This window comes from Podarcis raffonei, chromosome 13, assembly GCF_027172205.1.
Source record: "Podarcis raffonei isolate rPodRaf1 chromosome 13, rPodRaf1.pri, whole genome shotgun sequence".
NCBI lineage: Eukaryota > Metazoa > Chordata > Lepidosauria > Squamata > Lacertidae > Podarcis > Podarcis raffonei.
This window is the reverse complement of record NC_070614.1, coordinates 23,658,294-23,675,964: the sequence shown is the minus strand read 5'-3', so window position 1 is coordinate 23,675,964 and position 17,671 is coordinate 23,658,294. Positions and strand designations below refer to the sequence as shown.

Below are 17,671 nucleotides of genomic sequence, written 5' to 3'. Positions count from 1 at the left end.
ATTTGAATTAGTGTGGAAATGTAGAGGATCGAATTTAAGCCTGGAAACATTAGAAACTTGGAAAACCAAAGCCGGTAGACTTTCTTCATCCCTACAACAGATGCACAATGTAGTCCTGTCGTTTTTCACATCCTCCCCATCATAGTAAGAGTGGGTCTTCCTTTTCTGTGTCTAATCCTTGTTTTTCTTGCAGTGAGAGGACAGAAGGGACTAACGGAGGGACACCTCCTTCAGCACGTAAGTGAGCATTTTGCTTTGGTGTCCCCAAGGCTGCCTTATCACAAGATAATAATAATAATAATTTTATTATTTACACCCCGCCCATCTGGCTGGGCTTCCCCAGATAGAGGGGGTTGATATTCGCTCCACTGCTGGAAAGAGGTGGTGCTGGGATACCTACTCCCTTTGTTATCTCTGAACTTGGCCAAATTGGTACCTTTGCCCAACAAACCTGTTCACCCCCAAAAGAAAGCAAACCGCAGACTTTTTGCAATAAGGAAAATCATGGAAAATTCACTGGAAAGTGTATGATGATACTTATTTGACCTGATGACATAGGGCTTCCGCCCAAACAAATGGATGGCCAATAAACATCCATCAGTCAATGACCTGTATTCAGCAGACATCAAATAGTCTTCCCGCAAACTTGGTGCAAACAGATCGGGATGAATGCTGAATAGATATGTCTCCTGGAAGCAACATGGATATAGGTCCATTAAGAAAGCTCTGCTGTACTGAGGAAGGACGTAGCTGCTAAGATTTTTGTGTCACTGTTGCACCTGCCCCTTTTCACCCGCCCTCTCCTGCCTGCTCCAGGAGCCAAGCTAGAAAAACTACGCTGAATTGATGCAGGCATCCAATATTTTACTTATTCATTTAAAACATTTTTACACAGACCACTAGAATGTGATCTCATATCCAGAGAGACTTGCTATTATCATGCACAAGATAGGGGTGGAAGGAGAAATGAGGGACAAGAACAGGAAAAGTTGGGATGGGGTGAGTTGTGAGATCAACACAATTGTACCATAGAGAATAACCCCACCTGTTCAAACTTGTGGTAAGAATTGAGAGTTGCTCTTGTCCCATTATTCTCTATGGTCGTAGAGTGATGTTGGTCCAGGTCTTGGCATCTCTACAGTGAAAGCCACATATGCTTTGCACTGGGCATTAGAGTATAATGCCAGTTCAATACTGGACTGAAAGCAACTGCAAGTCTCTATTACTCTGGATTGTACAAGTTATGAGTCTCTCTCCTGCTGTCCTTCTTTCAGCCCCCAGCAGAAGCAACGTTGGGACACCTGTACCTGGTCCTCCACCCCCATCCACTTCTGGGACACCGGCTGGGCAGCCCACTGCCATCACCCGTCTACACATGCAGCTGCATCTTCACGACCTGCAGCAGAATGCCAGCGACCTCCGCAACCAGCTGCAGCAGCTGAAGAAACTGCAGGTGAGCTGGATTTGGAGAAGGGCTGCGTCTACATTGCCTTTCCATGGGAGTGAAAAATAAAATAAAGTTAGGAATATATTTTATTGGGAGCATCAGGAGGAAATTGCAGCTTTCGTTTTAAAAAGGGCAAGTTTCTAGTCCTTATGGTAGGGTAGCCAGTGCTGCGCTAGATGGATCGTTGGTCTGATTCTGGAGAAGCCAGCTTTCTACGTTCTCATTGGTACTGAAGCTTCATTTCCGTTGGGGATAAAGAGCAAAGTCTCACGTTTCACATTTATAATAATAATAATTTCATTATTTGTACCCTGCCCATCTGACTGGGTTGCCCCATCCACTCTGGGCAGCTTCCAACAAATATAAAAGCATAATAAAACTTCAAACATTCAGATGTCTTCTAAAAGTTGTATAGTTATTTATCTGCTTGACATCTGATGGGACGGCATTCCACAGGGTGGGCGCCACTATCAAGAAGGCCCTCTGCCTGGTTCCCTGTAACTTCACTTCTCATAGTGAGGGCAATGCCAGAAGGGCCTTGGAGTTGAACCTCAGTGTCTGGGCTGAACAATGGGGGTGAAGACTCTCCTTCAGGCATACAGGGCCAAGGCCGTTTAGGGCTTTTTAAAGGTTGGCACCAACACTTTGAATTGTGCTTGGAAATGTACTGGGAGCCAGCGTAGATCGTTTAGGACCGGTGTTATGTGGCCCCGGTGGCTGCTCCCAAGCCTTCCTTTTGCAGCGAACTTTGTTCTGACGTCCAGGGAAAAGCAAGCTGCTTGCCTTGAAAACAAAAAGGGGGAAAAACAAACCCAAGCCCAATCCATCTTGCTCTGTTTTCACCCTCCATCTCTTTTCCCTTTTCATTTGGCTTTTATTCTCATTAGCAGCGCTCACCAAAACAAACCCTTCTCGGTGACGGGTTATTTTGGAATATCTGGCACCAAGCGAAAGGCCAGATGGCAGCTGCGCATCCAGAGCCAGCGATCCGATCTTGTCGTCCCCAAGCGTGGGAGGCGCCAGTGTTTTTCCTCGGAGTTGCTTAGCTCCAGAGCTAATTAACAGTGACAGCTTGTTGGAAGCAGGAAAGTGGCGAATGGTGCAGAGGGGTGGAAAGGCAAATGGCTCACACTGCCTCATTTCCCCCAGACGCTTCTGAACTTTGGAAAGCATTCCACGTCCGGTCTCTGAGCCTTGCCTTCCTCCGTCATTGTCAGTCACATGCGGAGTGCATTGCTCCACTGGGCTCTGGGAGAGCACCCTGAGAGCTTCTCTTCTAGGTGCTGCACCCAAAAGGCAGCCGTGCCTTAGGCCAGGGCGCATTAAGAGGTTAACTTGGGTATACGAGAGAGAGAATAATTTCATCTTTCTGGCCTGTTCTTTTATTGAATGAGAAATATAAGTTAATCCATCCAAGTGCAAGAAATCCAAGCTCTTTGGGACAGACAGAAATCCCATGTTCAGAGATATTAGTTTTCACGATTCTGTGTAATTATTGTCAGGGCTTAGCCCTAGCAAATATTTCCTTTTTCTAAGTATTATATGACAGCAGGCAGAGCAATCCTATGAGCGTAATGGAGGGAGAATCTATGGGCTTCCCCTGGCGTCCTTGTTAATGTGCATTCATGATTATTTGTGCTCATGACAGTATCAGGGCAGTTACCCGCAATCCCACTTTCAACCCTGTCTGCGCCTGCAAAAGTTTTGGGGCAGGGCACACTGCTTCATTTCCAATCTGTGCATGTCCTGTAACTTCCTGCAGGTATCCTGCAACTGAGAATCATAGAATTGTAGAGCTCCCACAGAGAAAAGTATGCCAGCTTTTTTGGGGGGGGGGTCCTATGGGAACGCTGATGGGTTTAGGCGCGTGTCAAGCCCTTTCCCTTCTACACACCAGGATTCTGCCGGCGCAGAGCATCAGATCTCCTCGCAAGGACCTGCTGTTTGCTTGCTCAGATTCATTTCCTTGGATCAGAGCAAGTGCCCTTGACGTGAAGCCACAAACATGAAAGGAAATAGATGCACGTCGCAGAGAGCAGCCCCGTTATCTTCAGCGGCAGATTAGTTGCGCTCTGAATCACCTGATTATTCAGGATGCTCTTCAAGTGTGCTCCCAAAAGGGCTGGAGGAGCTTTCTTTTCATCCTCTTCTTTCCCAGCCTCTGATGCACCGTGGCCTCAATGGTTCCTCTAAGCTGCAACTGCTTGTCTTCCTGCAACACCTTGATTTTCTCTCTCCCCCCCACCCCCCCATCCCCGCTTGTCCTTTGCAGCTTCAAAACCAAGAGACGGTGAAGACGATGCTGAGGCGGACAGAGACGGAGATCAGCGTGAGAGTGACAGACACCATGCGCAAGCAGGAGGATCCCCTGCAGCGCCAGCGCACCCTGGTGGAAGAGGAGCGCCTCCGCTACCTCAACGAGGAAGAGCTCATCACCCAACAGCTAAAGTGAGGGTTTTGCAAGGGGATATATGTGGGAAGGTTCAGGGAGGCAGGAGATGAGAATATTGTTTATTAATATCCTTCCTAACTTGCGCTAGCAAGTTCTTTTACTTAGCAGAGTTTTACATTGCCCTTTTAAACGCACAGCAGATAGCTGGTTGCAGGCTTGTGTAAGCCTCTCACGATTATGTTCCTGGTAAGTTCCCTTATATCCCTCTTCAAAGAATAAACATGCCACAATCTTGTTTAAAGTATATAAAAGAAGTTTACTTACATCATCAGTTTACAGTTGGATCCCTGAAGGCAGACAGTTACAAAATATATACATGTGGATCCATCTCATATGGGGATAATCCCAGTGTCCTCTGTTTTGCCAGTGTCCTCTGATTTGCCCTTTTGTTACCTGGACAGGTAAGGACACACCCACCTCTAGTCACATGCAAAAGGAAGTATACCCCAGCCAGAAGGAAACAGGAAGTTTTCGACTGGCTGGACCAAACATTTTCCCACATGTCCACTCTAGGAAAACAAGGAATGTTGTACTTGACTGCTACTTATGTATCACATCCCACAATATATTGTGTATGTGCATGTGTAGGTGTGGGTGCTTCTACTCAGGTGTTTATCGTGGGATTGGTGCTTCTAACGCAAGCACTTTTTTTTTGCAGCGTGCATATGACATTGTCAGCACAATCCCGGCCTATATCCCCCTGCCCACTACAATGTAATCCAAATTTGCCCTTTTCATAGAAAATCTAGGAATTTTAAAGAAAATTATTGCCAGTGACTCTAAACAAACTGCTCAGAGTGTTAAGCCATTGTCTGGAAGCTCCCTATGTCAGAGGAAACAACTCCACGGACCTAGCTGTGACATTAATGTAATTTAATAGCATACACCACTTTTAGAGTTTTAAAAACACAAAAGTGGTTTAGAAACACTTTTAGATAAATAAATAAAAGTTTGTGCACACCTGCAGAAGGGCATCCAGGGGAAAACGTGTCCCTATGTGTGCCTGCTGTCTGTGACAAATTGCTCATTCTGCTCAGCAACCTTCCCTGGATGAAATGTAATCTCACTCTCTATAGACTCACTAGTCCCAAATTCCCAAATGAAATACAACTGGGTTTGCCCCCATGAAATCATTAGAATAGAGATTTGAAAGGCTTAGGCTGCGCAACGCACTATATGTTGAAAACACATTTGGAGTAAAGTCTTCTCCTCAAAGAATTCTGGGCACCGCAGTTTACCCCTCGCAGAGTTGCAACTGTCACCACAAAACAACTCGGGCGTCCTATAGTTATTGAAATTTAACATGGTTTAAAGGCAGGGGTAGTGCGGTGGGGGGAGGTAAGAAAAATAAGGAGAAAGGAAAGTGGGTAGCAAATCAAATTATTCAGTGCAGCCATCTAAGACTACAATCTTACTCACTTACTAGGGATTAAGTCCCATAGAACTCAGTGAGTTGTCTATTACTTTTACAGTAGCAGATGTGCACCCAATCTAGATCAGGACCAATAAAGGTTTAATCCTTCCCCTGCACCTCCCCCCCCCCACCCTGCTGCAGTCTGCTGTTTGCTCTGAGGGAGGAAAGTCAAGACATACAAATGCAGGAATAAATTCCTCATGCTGTGGACTCAGCCCAGTTCCTCCCCCACCCCAGGTGCTATTTGCAAAAGTTTTAAAGAGATGGAGAGGCATTTGCATTCATGAATAGTATCAGACTGCATTAATGCTTTCTGGATTTTATCGTATTTGATTACCTTGCTGCAATTCACCCTGGTTTCTCAATTGCATTTGTGCAAATGTAATAGCTAGATTAATTGACCAAAATTAAAATGATCAATTGAGTGACTTTTTCTTTAATTGGATTGCAGAACTTTCTTCTTTTTTTAGCAAAGAGAAAGATGCAATTCCACCATAGTGTACAGACATATTCTAGATCCCAAACTGTAAATTCTTTATATAGAAGATAATGAGACAACAGTATCATATCATATCTTGCCAGAATGGTGCTGCCATTCAACAAATATGGTAACATAAATATATTATAGGGAGAATTACACAAAAAGGAAGTGCTGTTTAAGTTGAAGAAGCTAAAGACAGACCACGAATAAATGTGGGCTACAACCTATATATACACCAAAGAGACTAGGAATATGTCCCTTGTTAATTAGTTCTAAAACTTCATATTTTGATGCATCTATTTGATATCAATGTGGCATAAAGACATTGGGGGGGACACTACTCATTTACCCCATTATAATTGATTTATGGGGAGCTTCTGGGTTCCATATTGTCCACCAGGTTCTTTAAATCACACACCAAACTGCTGAGTGAACTTCCACATAAATTTGGACCAGCGCATCATTCATATGTTGATGTCACCCAGCCTCTTGTCTCACAATGTCAACAGAACCTAGGGATTGCAATGGAAACCCTGGGAGTTGTAAGGGACTGCATGTGGGTGAACAAATCAGAACTTAACCCAGATATGATGAAAATAGCTGTTGGTTTGCAGTGGAGACAGAGGGTTGTTCAGCTGATCCAGTACTGGAAATCTGGCTGGTGTTGGGTGAGGTTTCATTGAAGGGTCATAACTCTGTGGTAGAGCATCTGTGTTGTGTACAGAAGGCTCCTGCTTCAGTCACCAGCATCTGCAGGTAGGGATAGGAGAGACTCCCTGTATGATACCTGGAAAGACACTGCCCTTCAGTGGAGACAATATTGCGCTAGATGGACCAGTGGTCTGATTCAATATAACGTTCTAGCTTCCTATGTTCCTCCTGAACTCTGCTGTTTGCAGCTTGGTGATGAGGGCTAAGAATGCCTTTTTACAAGCGTCCAGGTCTCGCATCTCAATGAGGCTTGCTTTGGCACCTGGTTGGGGCTCCAGCCCCTTTCCTACCCCTGTCCTTTTAGGGTGACAGAGTAAAAAAGAAAGAAGGCAAGGCTCCAATACCTTTAATAGTTTTATAGAAGGTGAACTTCAGCAGATGTACCTTGTCAAGCGGCTGTTTGCATTTGGGTGGCTAAATATACGGTACATTGTCCTACTCTGATTTGGTCTGCTGTTCATTCCCAGGGCCAAATTAAATTGCTGGTTCTTATCTTAAAGCAAGAAGTGGCGGGGTTAGTTTCATTTAAGGACCACCTCTTCTTCGTGTCTCTCCCCCCTTTGCACTTTGCTCAGCGTTTGAGGCGTTGCTTTGGACTACTTAGAGGGCAGCCGACATCTATCAGGAGCAGGGCCTTTTTTGGTTGTGGCACCAGCCCCGTGGAATGCCCTCCCTTGGGACGCCTGCCTAGCTCCAGCATCAAATGCTTTTAGATGGCAAGTAAAAAAATCTGGCTTTTTAGAAAGCCTCGCAGCTTGTTTCTGAACACCCATCCCCTTTTAATCTGCTATTATTTTTGTGTTTTATATATGTGCCTTGTTTTCTATGCTTCTGTTTTTGTTCACAGCTTCATTCTATTGTTTTGATATATTTATGATTTTGGTTTTTTAATACAACTTGCTTTTGTTCTTGTAAGATACTCAGGTTTCTTTTGAAGATGATGTAACAAAATTTAAAAGCTAGCTGCACTTCCCCCAAACAAGGTTTCACTGTACATATCTCCTCTGACGTCTTCAGCAGTTCAGGTTGCTACAGAGGCTTCATATAGCTGCCTGCCGTCTCCAACATCTTTACTAGAATCTAATAAGACCCGCTGAACTCTCTGAGAATTACTGCATATGCATACCTGAGAATTTCACAGCACGAGAAGCCGCCTTGCCTTTTCTCGCTTCCTGGACTTTGCTGTTTAACCACACTGGTAACCTTTTGGTCTTCAGTGTGCTGCCTTTTTCTAATCTACAGTGTACATGTTATCTGAGCCTGTATTGTAATGGTTTTAAATTACCTCCAGGCTTGCTGAGGGGATTTGACCTTCCTAGCTACACCTTTCGGCTCCTTTATAGCTAATCCCCTCATTTGTGGAGAAATCCTGACTTTTGAAGTTTAAAGTATGGCTAGGTCAGTCTTTCTGGGCAATTTTCTCACACACCAGATTCCGGGCAGGGTTTAAGATAAATCAAGAGTCAGTTCAATGGCTAACTATTCCAAAGCACAATCATTTATTGCATCTAAAAATGTTCCTTCCTTGTCATGACTCAAATTTACATTAATCCAGTCAGTTTGAAGGTGGGGGAAACTGCTTGTTACTTCACCATTTCTATTTCAGTAAGCTTCCTGATTTATTTTTTTATTTTTTTATCCTGAATTCTTTTTCCACCCCATAGTGATTCTTTTGCAGCAGGGAAATGTACTAAATCCTGACAAGACAGAAGTACTGCTTTGGGGGGACAGGGGGCGGGTGGGTGTGGGGGATTCCTTGTTCCTGAATGGGGTAACTATGCTCCTGAAGGACCAGGTGCGCAGCCTGGGAGTCATTTTGGACTCACAACTGTCCATGGAGGCGCAGGTTAATTCTGTGTCCAGGGCAGCTATCTACCAGCTCCACCTGGTATACAGGCTAAGACCCTACCTGCCCGCAGACTGTCTGACCAGAGTGGTGCATGCTCTAGTTATCTCCCGCTTGGACTACTGCAATGCGCTCTACATGGGGCTACCTTTGAAGGTGACCCGGAAACTGCAATTAATCCAGAATGCGGCAGCTAGACAGGTGACTGGGAGTGGCCGCCGGGACCACATAACACCGGTCCTGAGAGATCTTCATTGGCTCCCAGTACGTTTCCGAGCACAATTCAAAGTGTTGGTGCTGACCTTTAAAGCCCTAAACAGCCTCGGTCCTGTATACCTGAAGGAACGTCTCCACCCCCATTGTTCAGCCTGGACACTGAGATCCAGCACTGAGGGCCTTCTGGCGGTTCCCTCATTGCGAGAAGTGAGGTTACAGGGAACCAGATAGAGGGCCTTCTTGGTAGTGGAACGCCCTCCCTTCAGATATGAAGGAAATAAGCAGCTATCCTATCTTTAAAAGACATCTGAAGGCAGCCCTGTTTAGGGAAGTTTTTAATATTTAATGCTGTATTGTTTTTAACACTCGATTGGGAGCTGCCCAGAGTAGCTGGGGAAACTCAGCCAGATGGGCGGGATATAAATAATAAATTATTATTATTATTATTATTATTATTATTATTATTATTATTATAATAAATGGATCCATGTTCACACACATACTAGTAACACAAGGACCATTCATGCACACACAAGGCACAGTCCAATGCTTAAACCCATGCCTGACTCTGTTATGGCCGTACTCTCACATAGGGATGTAAGAATGCATCCCCCCCCATTCTGCCCCGTATGTGTCTCACACAGCACTGTTTTCATTCTGCTGCAGTTCATCTTCCACCAAAACCAACATTATTTCTCACCCTGCCCACTGTGGCAAAATTATTGTAACTTAAAAATATTGCATTGTCATTACAATATATTCCATCCCGTTCATTTCACTGCAGAGGAAACAAAATGCAAATGAGCAGCAGGAGGAAACGTAATCAATTGCATGTTTGTGGGCTGAAAGCAACAGCAGCAGCCATTGCCGATTGTATTACCTAGATCTATTTTCATTCCTGACATGGAACGAATAAGCGAGTGTTGGCAAATTTCACTCCCGTTTCCATGTTCGTTGGAATTCCCCGACATTCCTACTCACGCATCAATCAGTCTTGCTTGCTGCCAGTGATCGGTTAAATTGCTGTTTACAAGCCTGCATGATGTGATTGTATAATTAGCTTAACAAAGTTTATATGAACTGGCTGGAGGGAGGAGAGGCAACAGGAGGCGAAGGCCAGTAATGAGTAAAGTAGTGTTACCTAGATGTGAGGTAGTCAGGTTGATTTGTTCTCTTTATTTCATAGGTGCATATCCCGGCTTTTTAGGAGAGTAACCCCACAAAGTGGCTAAAATAGAGCACAAGCTAAACAGTAGCCCATGAACAACACAGAAACAGCCCTCTGAGCCTCTCTATCTGGCGCTTGAAACCCTTCCCAGGCCACACCCCCTCTTCCCAGGTCACGCCCCTCACCAGCCCTGCTCTTCCTCTTCCTCTAGTGCTTCTGATTGTTTGGAATGCGTTCTTGATGCCTCCTGCATACCTGGATGGAGAGATCCAGTGCTTTTTTTCCTTTAAAAAAATGTTTAGGAGTACTCTCATTTTCCTACTCATATTGAAACGGAAGGTTGATCCTGGAGGAATGCAGCTCTTGGGCTGGGGGAAAAAATATTTCCTACTCCAGTTTGAAGCTTATTAAAACCAGTTCACTGGTGCTATGTTGCCTTCCCCTTCCATGTTCTTTGAAAGAAGGAAGAATAAGACCAGCCCTACCTCTGGGGACTGAGAGAATTGATTTAGTTTGCATTTAAAGGTTAAACAACTTAATTTCTGCTTTCCAGAATGGTATGAGAATTGGAAACATAGATATCCTTCAAAATTTGTACTTCTCTGGATCTTGCAGTGTAGTTCTCAAACCAAACAACATTTACAAAAATGCATGCATTAGGAGTAATGTGTTGGTGGAAACGTTTGGAGAAATCACTTGCAAAAATATGCACTTCAGTGAAAATGGCATACAGAAATGTTTTTATTAGGTGAAATTCTTGCTAAAATGCTGACAACTTTAATGGGCTTTTTTAAAAAAATGCTAATTGCTGCATTAAATGTGGAGAACTGGATTTCAGAATGGAAAAATGAGAATCTGGGAGAAAGATCTGTCTCTCCCTACCTTCATCCTTTTCTCACTCTCTGACTTCTGTGTTGGTGTCTTTGTGTGTCTGCAGCGACCTGGAGAAATCGGTGGAGAGGATCCAGAAAGATTTGATGCACAATCACCGAATTATCTCCTCGCAAGAGCTAGAGGAGAAATCCCTGGTGCTTAAACAGCTGGGAGATACCTTGACCGAACTGAAAGGTGAGAGGGGACTGGGGGAGCTCAAATCACTGTGATTGGGTTGGGATAAAGTTTTTCCTGTACTGTTCCATAGGCTGGGAAATGTGTGTAGTAGTATCTGGCACAGAACACAAGTATGTGAGAATTCATGCTGTCATCTTTTTAAAAAAGAGAGGTTTCCAGCCCTCATGATTGCCTGAGAGATGAATTTAAGGAACGGATAGGTGGTGTGTCTGCTGAAATCTAGATTTTATGTTCTAGGAACAGGGTTTGTGTTGATCTGTGTGTGGAGTGCTGGTGAACAAATGGTCCTTTCTTGTTTGGCCTTCTGGTCATTTCCCACAAAGATGTTGTGGTTCCATATTCTGCCTCTCACTGGCTTTTCCTCCAGCTATCTTCCCCCTGTTTCACACGTCTCCACACTGCTCTTTTCCTCCATCTTCGCTTCTGCCACCATTGTGCCAAAACGATGTATAAATTCTATCAAAACCCAAATCTCAGGTTCAGAATTAAATGGATTTCAGGCGAGTTTCTTTTTGTTGTGGTTGTTGAGAAATAAGAAAGCTGTGCCTTAAAACAGTCTAGATTTCCCTTGAGTGCATAGAGTTGATTTTTCATTTTCCCAGTGCAAGCTAAGTGTTATTTGTCACACGGATTATGAACAGCCTATCTGTAAAAGCGCCAGGAAGCAGTGGCCTTTCCAAGATAATTAGTCCTCAGAACCCATGAATCACGATGCTGGCTGAGACCAAAGGTCTGTTGAGCTCAGCAATCCCTACAGTGGCCAGACAGATGCCCCACGAAGCCCACAAGCAGGACATGAGGGAGGCGGACACCCCCTGTGGCTTAGTGCCAGCCCCTGAACTCAATGCTCTGCCCCTGAACATGGAGCCTTCATTTTAAGTTATTGCATAGCCTAGCCTTCCCCAATCTGGTGCCACACTGATATTCTGGACTACAACTCCCATCAGCCTCTGCCAGTCCTGGCTGAGGCTGATGGGAGCTGTAGTCCAGAACTTCTGGAGGATACTGAGCCGAGGAAGGCCACTGTAGCCAATAGCTGTTGGTAGACCATGAGGCCCCATCTGCGCTATACCTCAGGGGGCGAAGCGGGATGTGCCGCCCCTGGTGGAGAGAATTTGGCTGTGCTTCTGTGCTTGATTGGAAATCTATATGCGCAAGGGAGTGTTATAATTCTCCTCTTCGCCATTTGGCAGGAGGTTAGACATGATCAGCGTGAAAAAGGGATTAAGTGGAGAGTTGCCACATGATAAATTGGTCTGTATTCATACAGTGTCCATGAATAAAAAGCTCATCCCCCATTATTATTATTATTTCCATAGCACTGCATTGTGCTGATGCTGCTAATGATGATGATGTATTGACCACATTTTCATAATGACATATATTCAAAAAGTGGCATTCAGATGTAAAAACCTTATAAAAACAAATCCTTCCTCCTTTTTTCAGTCTTCCCATACCACTCAGCTGTGTTGACGCTGATGTTATTTATTAATAATGATGATACATGTATTGATCGCTTTTTCATAATGATACATTCAAAAAGCAACCTGGAAATGTAAAAACCCCAAGGAAAATACAATCAAGTATGATAAAAAAGTATAGCTAAAATAATTTGTGTTGGCCCAGGCTAGGATAGCAAGCTTAAGAGTGGCATAGAGCTGTTCCCCCCCCAAGAGTCTTATAGTTAACTCTGCACAACGTGTGTGCACTCCCCATTTGCTTATTCATTTGTTAGCAAAGCGAGCACCCTTAGCATTTACACACACACAGGCAATTGAACATGCATAGAAGTGTGTGCAGATCCGCTGCGTGATGCTTGCCTGCTGGTGTCCTCGTTTGCACTGCTGCTTGCTGCCTGAGCACATTCCGAGGACTCGGGCTGATCGAATGTGGCAGTTCCTGCATTTTCCTGTGCCCCTTCCATTTGTACGTAGAGAGGCTCTTCGCCTTTCCTTTTCCTTCGCTTTAACCCAGGGGTCAGCAAACTTTTTCATCATGGGGCCGGTCCATTGTCCCTCAGACCTTGTGGGGGGCCGGGCTATATGTTGCCAAGATTATGACCCGCATTTTTGGCGCAAAACCTTTTTGGGGCCAACCCCCACGGTGCCCAAATGTGATTTTTTTTGGGGGGGGGCGGGTTCCCTCATACACCCACACTGCTTCCTTTGCATTTTACGTGTTGACAGTTATTATCTCTCTCGTAAGGCGGGGTGGGGGGCTGAGGTAAGCGCGCCATTCCTGTCAGCCCTGGAGAGCATGTGCGCATGCGTGAGTGAAGGGAAAAGCCGTTGGCCACGCTAAGCCAGGCCAGTGCCGCTCAAGCAAAAATTTTCTTTTCCCCGCGTGAGGGAAGATGAGGTGGCGGCGGCTATTTACCTTTCCATGGCTCGCGCCATGTAGATAATGAGCGGCCTCCACAGCAGAGCATAGAACTGCTTTGGAGTGCAGTCGCCCAGGCGTTCCTCACTTCCTCTGGCGGGGAGCACCACCGCCAGACACCGGCGGGTGTCACTCCTGAGGCACCTCTGAGCCCCTACCGCCACAACTGCCCTTCCTGAGGTCAGTCGCCGGCAGCTCCATGGTGGAAATCCAAACTGTGGCTCCTTTTCCCTCTTCCCCACCCCTCACCCCAGAAGAAAATATTGCTGTGTGTGCGCGACGGACGGAAAAGGGGCTTGCCTCGAGCAGCCGCCCACCTCACTTTTGACCCCCAAGCCTGGCTGAGTTGCAAAAACCATTGCGCACATGCGCTATGCCAGCTGCCTAGATTCCCGGACCATCCGCAGGCCGGATCTAGAAGGCAACTGGGCCTGATCCAACCTGCGGGCCTTAGTTTGCCGACCCATGCTTTAACCTATAGATGGAGGAGCAATTCAATTCAGTCCACATTTAAAGGCGAACCCACCAAATCTGTGCTTTCCGAAACAATACGCTAACCCGAAATGCAGTCATCCTTTGTATTGTGCGCTCCTCTGAATTTTGCCAACGCAGTTCTCCGGCCAGGTAATGTGTGCAAAAATGTATATAGAATCATAGAACTGTAGAGGTGGAAGGGACCCCAAGGGTCATCTAGTCCAACCCCCCACAATGCAGAAATCTCAACTAAAGCATCCATGACAGATGGCCATCCAAGTAGTGTGCATATAACTGCATATATCTGCAATTCCGTGAGGATTTAAATAAATAAATAAATAAAATCGCAAATGTGTGAAAATGTAGAGATTTGAACTTAAGATTGGGGGGGAAAACCTAAATTGATAGATCCTCATCCTCACTATGGACAAAACAAGCCTGAGCTTTACAGTGCAATCCTATTCATGTCTATTCAGAAGTAAGATTAATGGAATTCAGTGGGGGTTACTTCCAGGTAAGTGGATATAAAATTGCATTCTCAAATATTCTGAGAGGAAGGACGCTGTATCATATTATGGCAAATGTGAAAAGCTAGTATAAAATGGCAGATACCAAAAAATGTCAAAAGATCTTAGCCTATTCCGGCAAGTCTTAATACTTCAATAGATCCAAGAAGGAGGTTTTAAAAAATACAGGCATTTACTAAGAAACGTCAGTGCTAACGGAATCCCTTTATTAAGTGTCATAATGTTAGTTTCATTTGCACTATTTCCAGAAAAAAGAACCTCTTGGGAAAAGCAGATCCACAACACAGAGATTTTGGATGTTTCTTTTTACTAGTGCCTACCAATATTCACTAAATTTCTGACATTCAGAACCAACAGAAGCCGGGGCAGGGGCGGAGGGAACTATGTAAAAGCAGTAAAGAAGGGATATCCTGATAACTTTCATGTTTGAATCAGAGATCAATTGATGAGGACCAGTCTTGACGCCCCCCCCCATGTGATGTGACACATTTTGCATGAGTTTCCAGCGGTTGTTGACAGGCATTAGGCCGTGCTGGTTTTGCTATCAGCGCCATCTCCTCGCCCACTCCCCAGTCCCTTCGCCATGCCTGGCGGGAGAGAAATATCAAGGACATTTCAGATTTCATTTATGTTTTAAGTTGCTAGCTCTCATGAAAACATTTTTTTGAAAAAATACCAAATCTCCACAGAGGGCGCTGAGCAGCTGTGGCTTTGCAGCCCTTCTTCACACTCCCCCACACACGACCGCTTACCTTGCTTTTGACTGGCTGTGCTGTTGGGAGTGGGAGGGAGGAGAGATGTGGTGGTGGGTGTTGACGCAGTGAGTGAGTGGGGTGCAAACACCATTCCTCCTCTGAGGCCAAGTAACAATACCGGCCAGAGGAGGCCTCACTTTTCACTCACCTGAGCCTTGCCATCCCACCCGCCCGCCTGCTTCCCTTCTCGGCTCTGTGCCTCCCTCTCCTGCCCACCCTCAGGTGAAAGCCTTCCTCGGGCCTGCTCTGACCCCCATGCCTCTCCCTTCCCTCTCTGCCCGTCCCTGGCATTGCAGCTAATTTCCCCAGCCTGCAGAGCAAAATGCGCGTGGTCCTCCGCGTGGAGGTGGAGGCCGTGAAGTTCCTCAAGGAAGAGCCTCACCGGCTGGACGGCCTATTCAAGCGGTGCAAGGCAGTGACCGACACCCTGACGCAAGTCCGCAAGTGAGTGAGCCCCTTCCCGAGCGAGCGGAAGCCCTGCTTGTTTCTCCTGGGACCCGATAGGCCAAGACGTAACCTTCTGTCCCCTCCCACAAAGGTGCTAGAGTTCCCTGCAGGTGTACCTGGAAACGCCTGGCGTTTTTATTTGCCATGCCTGCGTCCCTCCGCTTCCTCCCAAGGAGCTCAGAACAGAAAACATGGGATTCCTAAATGGGATTTCCAAGTACTGGCCAGGATCGGGCTTGCTTAAGCTTCACGAGCGAAAACGACCTCAGGTGTCCCCAGCCCATTCTTCGGGGGATGTAAGTGTGGTGTTTTTTTAAAGCCCCGCCTCCTGATCCCTAAGGCCCCTCCCACTGGCCAGGGCTCTGCTGCCATCATCGCCCCGATTGCCATTGCACCCGCATTTGCTTCTTCCAAACGGCCGCAGCTTCTCTCGTCCTCACTGACCTCCGGGCTCCTCAGCCATCGTTTTATCAATGCTGCTGTTCATGCACCTCTAACGTGCAGTTTCAGAGAACGGCCCTTGTAGGCAAACAGACGCAGCGGCGTTTGCTGATATTTGCAGGTGGCAGCCATTTTTGAGTCTGTCGCCCACACACTCTGACCTTTGACCTTTTTCTCGGCAGGCAAGTTGACGAAGGGGTCTGGGACTCGTCCAGTAACCTCCTTAGCCAGTCTCCAAAGAAAGTGGAGCCAGAAAGTGACTTCAGCAGGGGCTTGGATTTCGAGGTACCCACCAGCCCCCCGATGAATCTCCACGACCTGACCACTTCCACGGACAGCCTGGGCACGAGCAGCTACGGGCAGAGCCAAATGCAGAGCCACTTGTCCAAGGGGAGCAACCCATCCCGGGGTTCAGAGATGGTTGCTGCCAAGACCCAGACAGGCTCCGAGACCCCCAGCAAGAGGAGCGTGGACAGATCAGTGTCTATGGAGGTGAGAGCAGTTTATGATGATAAAGTGGAAGAGAAACAAGGTCCTTAAGGAATAGGATGCAGCTCACACACTGGATTCCCATCAAACACACGGTTGTTCTTCCCAGGTCACAGAAATGCAGCATTTCCATATTGCACACTTCTGCTCAGGGCAGGAGGGGGTGATTAAAAGGGGGCACCGCATCTAGGAGTTAGTGGGACAATGGGAGGGACAAACCTGGTAAGGACTCATAATGGTGGGGCAAAACCCATTGTGGGTATAATAACATAGAAACATACCAGAACGTTCCAGGGGAGGAGAGCAGGTGAAATGGATAAGGCAATGTGTACCCTAACTGTGCTGTTGACAAAAACAAACAAAATAATGGAATGGAATGGGAGCGAGAGGTGAGCGCTAAAATGTGACAGTCTGGAAGTACTCCAGGAGAGGGAATTTGTATGCAAAGCCTTTGGAAACAGCTACTCCTCAGGCAAGATCCAGAGCCATACTACAACATTTTGGTGCCTGAGATGGAAAACTTTGCCCCGTGGTATTTGCTGTCTCTCTGCTCCAAGCAAGTGCAGTCTACCACCAATGTTGACAGCGATCACTTAACCTCTCTTCCCTCCCTTTGTGATCCTCCTCTTGTGAATTGGAGAAACAGGGTCTTCTCGGTGGTGGCCCCTCATTTGATGGAATTACCTTCCTAGTGATTTATGTATGCAGTTTAAAGAAAACCTGTAACTGCTTTCACAAAGTTAAAATAATGTTATGTTACACAAACACAATGCTCCAGTGATCGTAGAGGCCACAACGGATAGAATTTCCTTTCTGTGTAACTCTTAAAGGTATAGAAGTTCTTTCAGGGCTAGACCCCCAACCTAGGAATGGAGAATACATGGCCCTCCAAATGTTGTTGGACTACAACTCCCATCATCCCCGCAGAGGCCGATGGAAGCTGGAGTCGAAGATCATCTGGAGGGTAGCAGGTTTCTCATCCCTGCTCCAGCCCTACTGGTCATTTTGTTTCACACCAGCCAAATCTCCCTTCCCTCTTCCATTCTCACTATCCCAGGGATCAGCAAAACTTTTTCAGCCGGGGGCCGGTCCACTGTCCCTCAGACGTTGTGGGGGGCCGGACTATATTTTTTTGTGGGAGCAATGAACGGATTCCTATGCCCCACAAATAACCCAGAAATGCATTTTAAATAAAAGGACACATTCCACTCATGTAAAAACACGCTGATTTCCAGACCATCCGCGGGCCAGATTTAGAAGGCAATTGGGCCCCGGGCCTTAGTTTGCCTACCCATGCACTATCCTCTCCTTTCCTGAGTCCCAGTCTCCTCAACACTCCTTCCTCTCCACCTA

At 46.2% G+C, this 17,671-nt stretch overlaps 1 protein-coding gene across 17 annotated transcripts in view; it reads left to right on the top strand.

Moving 5' to 3' along the window:
• Positions 1-17,671, top strand: part of SRCIN1 (SRC kinase signaling inhibitor 1) — a 262,355-nt gene that overhangs the window by 220,011 nt on the left and 24,673 nt on the right. For all 17 annotated transcript variants that reach the window (XM_053362016.1, XM_053362015.1, XM_053362007.1 and 14 more), the window contains 6 exons: positions 194-237; positions 1,275-1,453; positions 3,720-3,895; positions 10,673-10,803; positions 15,238-15,385; positions 16,012-16,321. In XM_053362016.1, the coding sequence (XP_053217991.1) occupies positions 194-237; positions 1,275-1,453; positions 3,720-3,895; positions 10,673-10,803; positions 15,238-15,385; positions 16,012-16,321 (988 nt within the window). The remainder of the gene's footprint in view (positions 1-193; positions 238-1,274; positions 1,454-3,719; positions 3,896-10,672; positions 10,804-15,237; positions 15,386-16,011; positions 16,322-17,671) is intronic.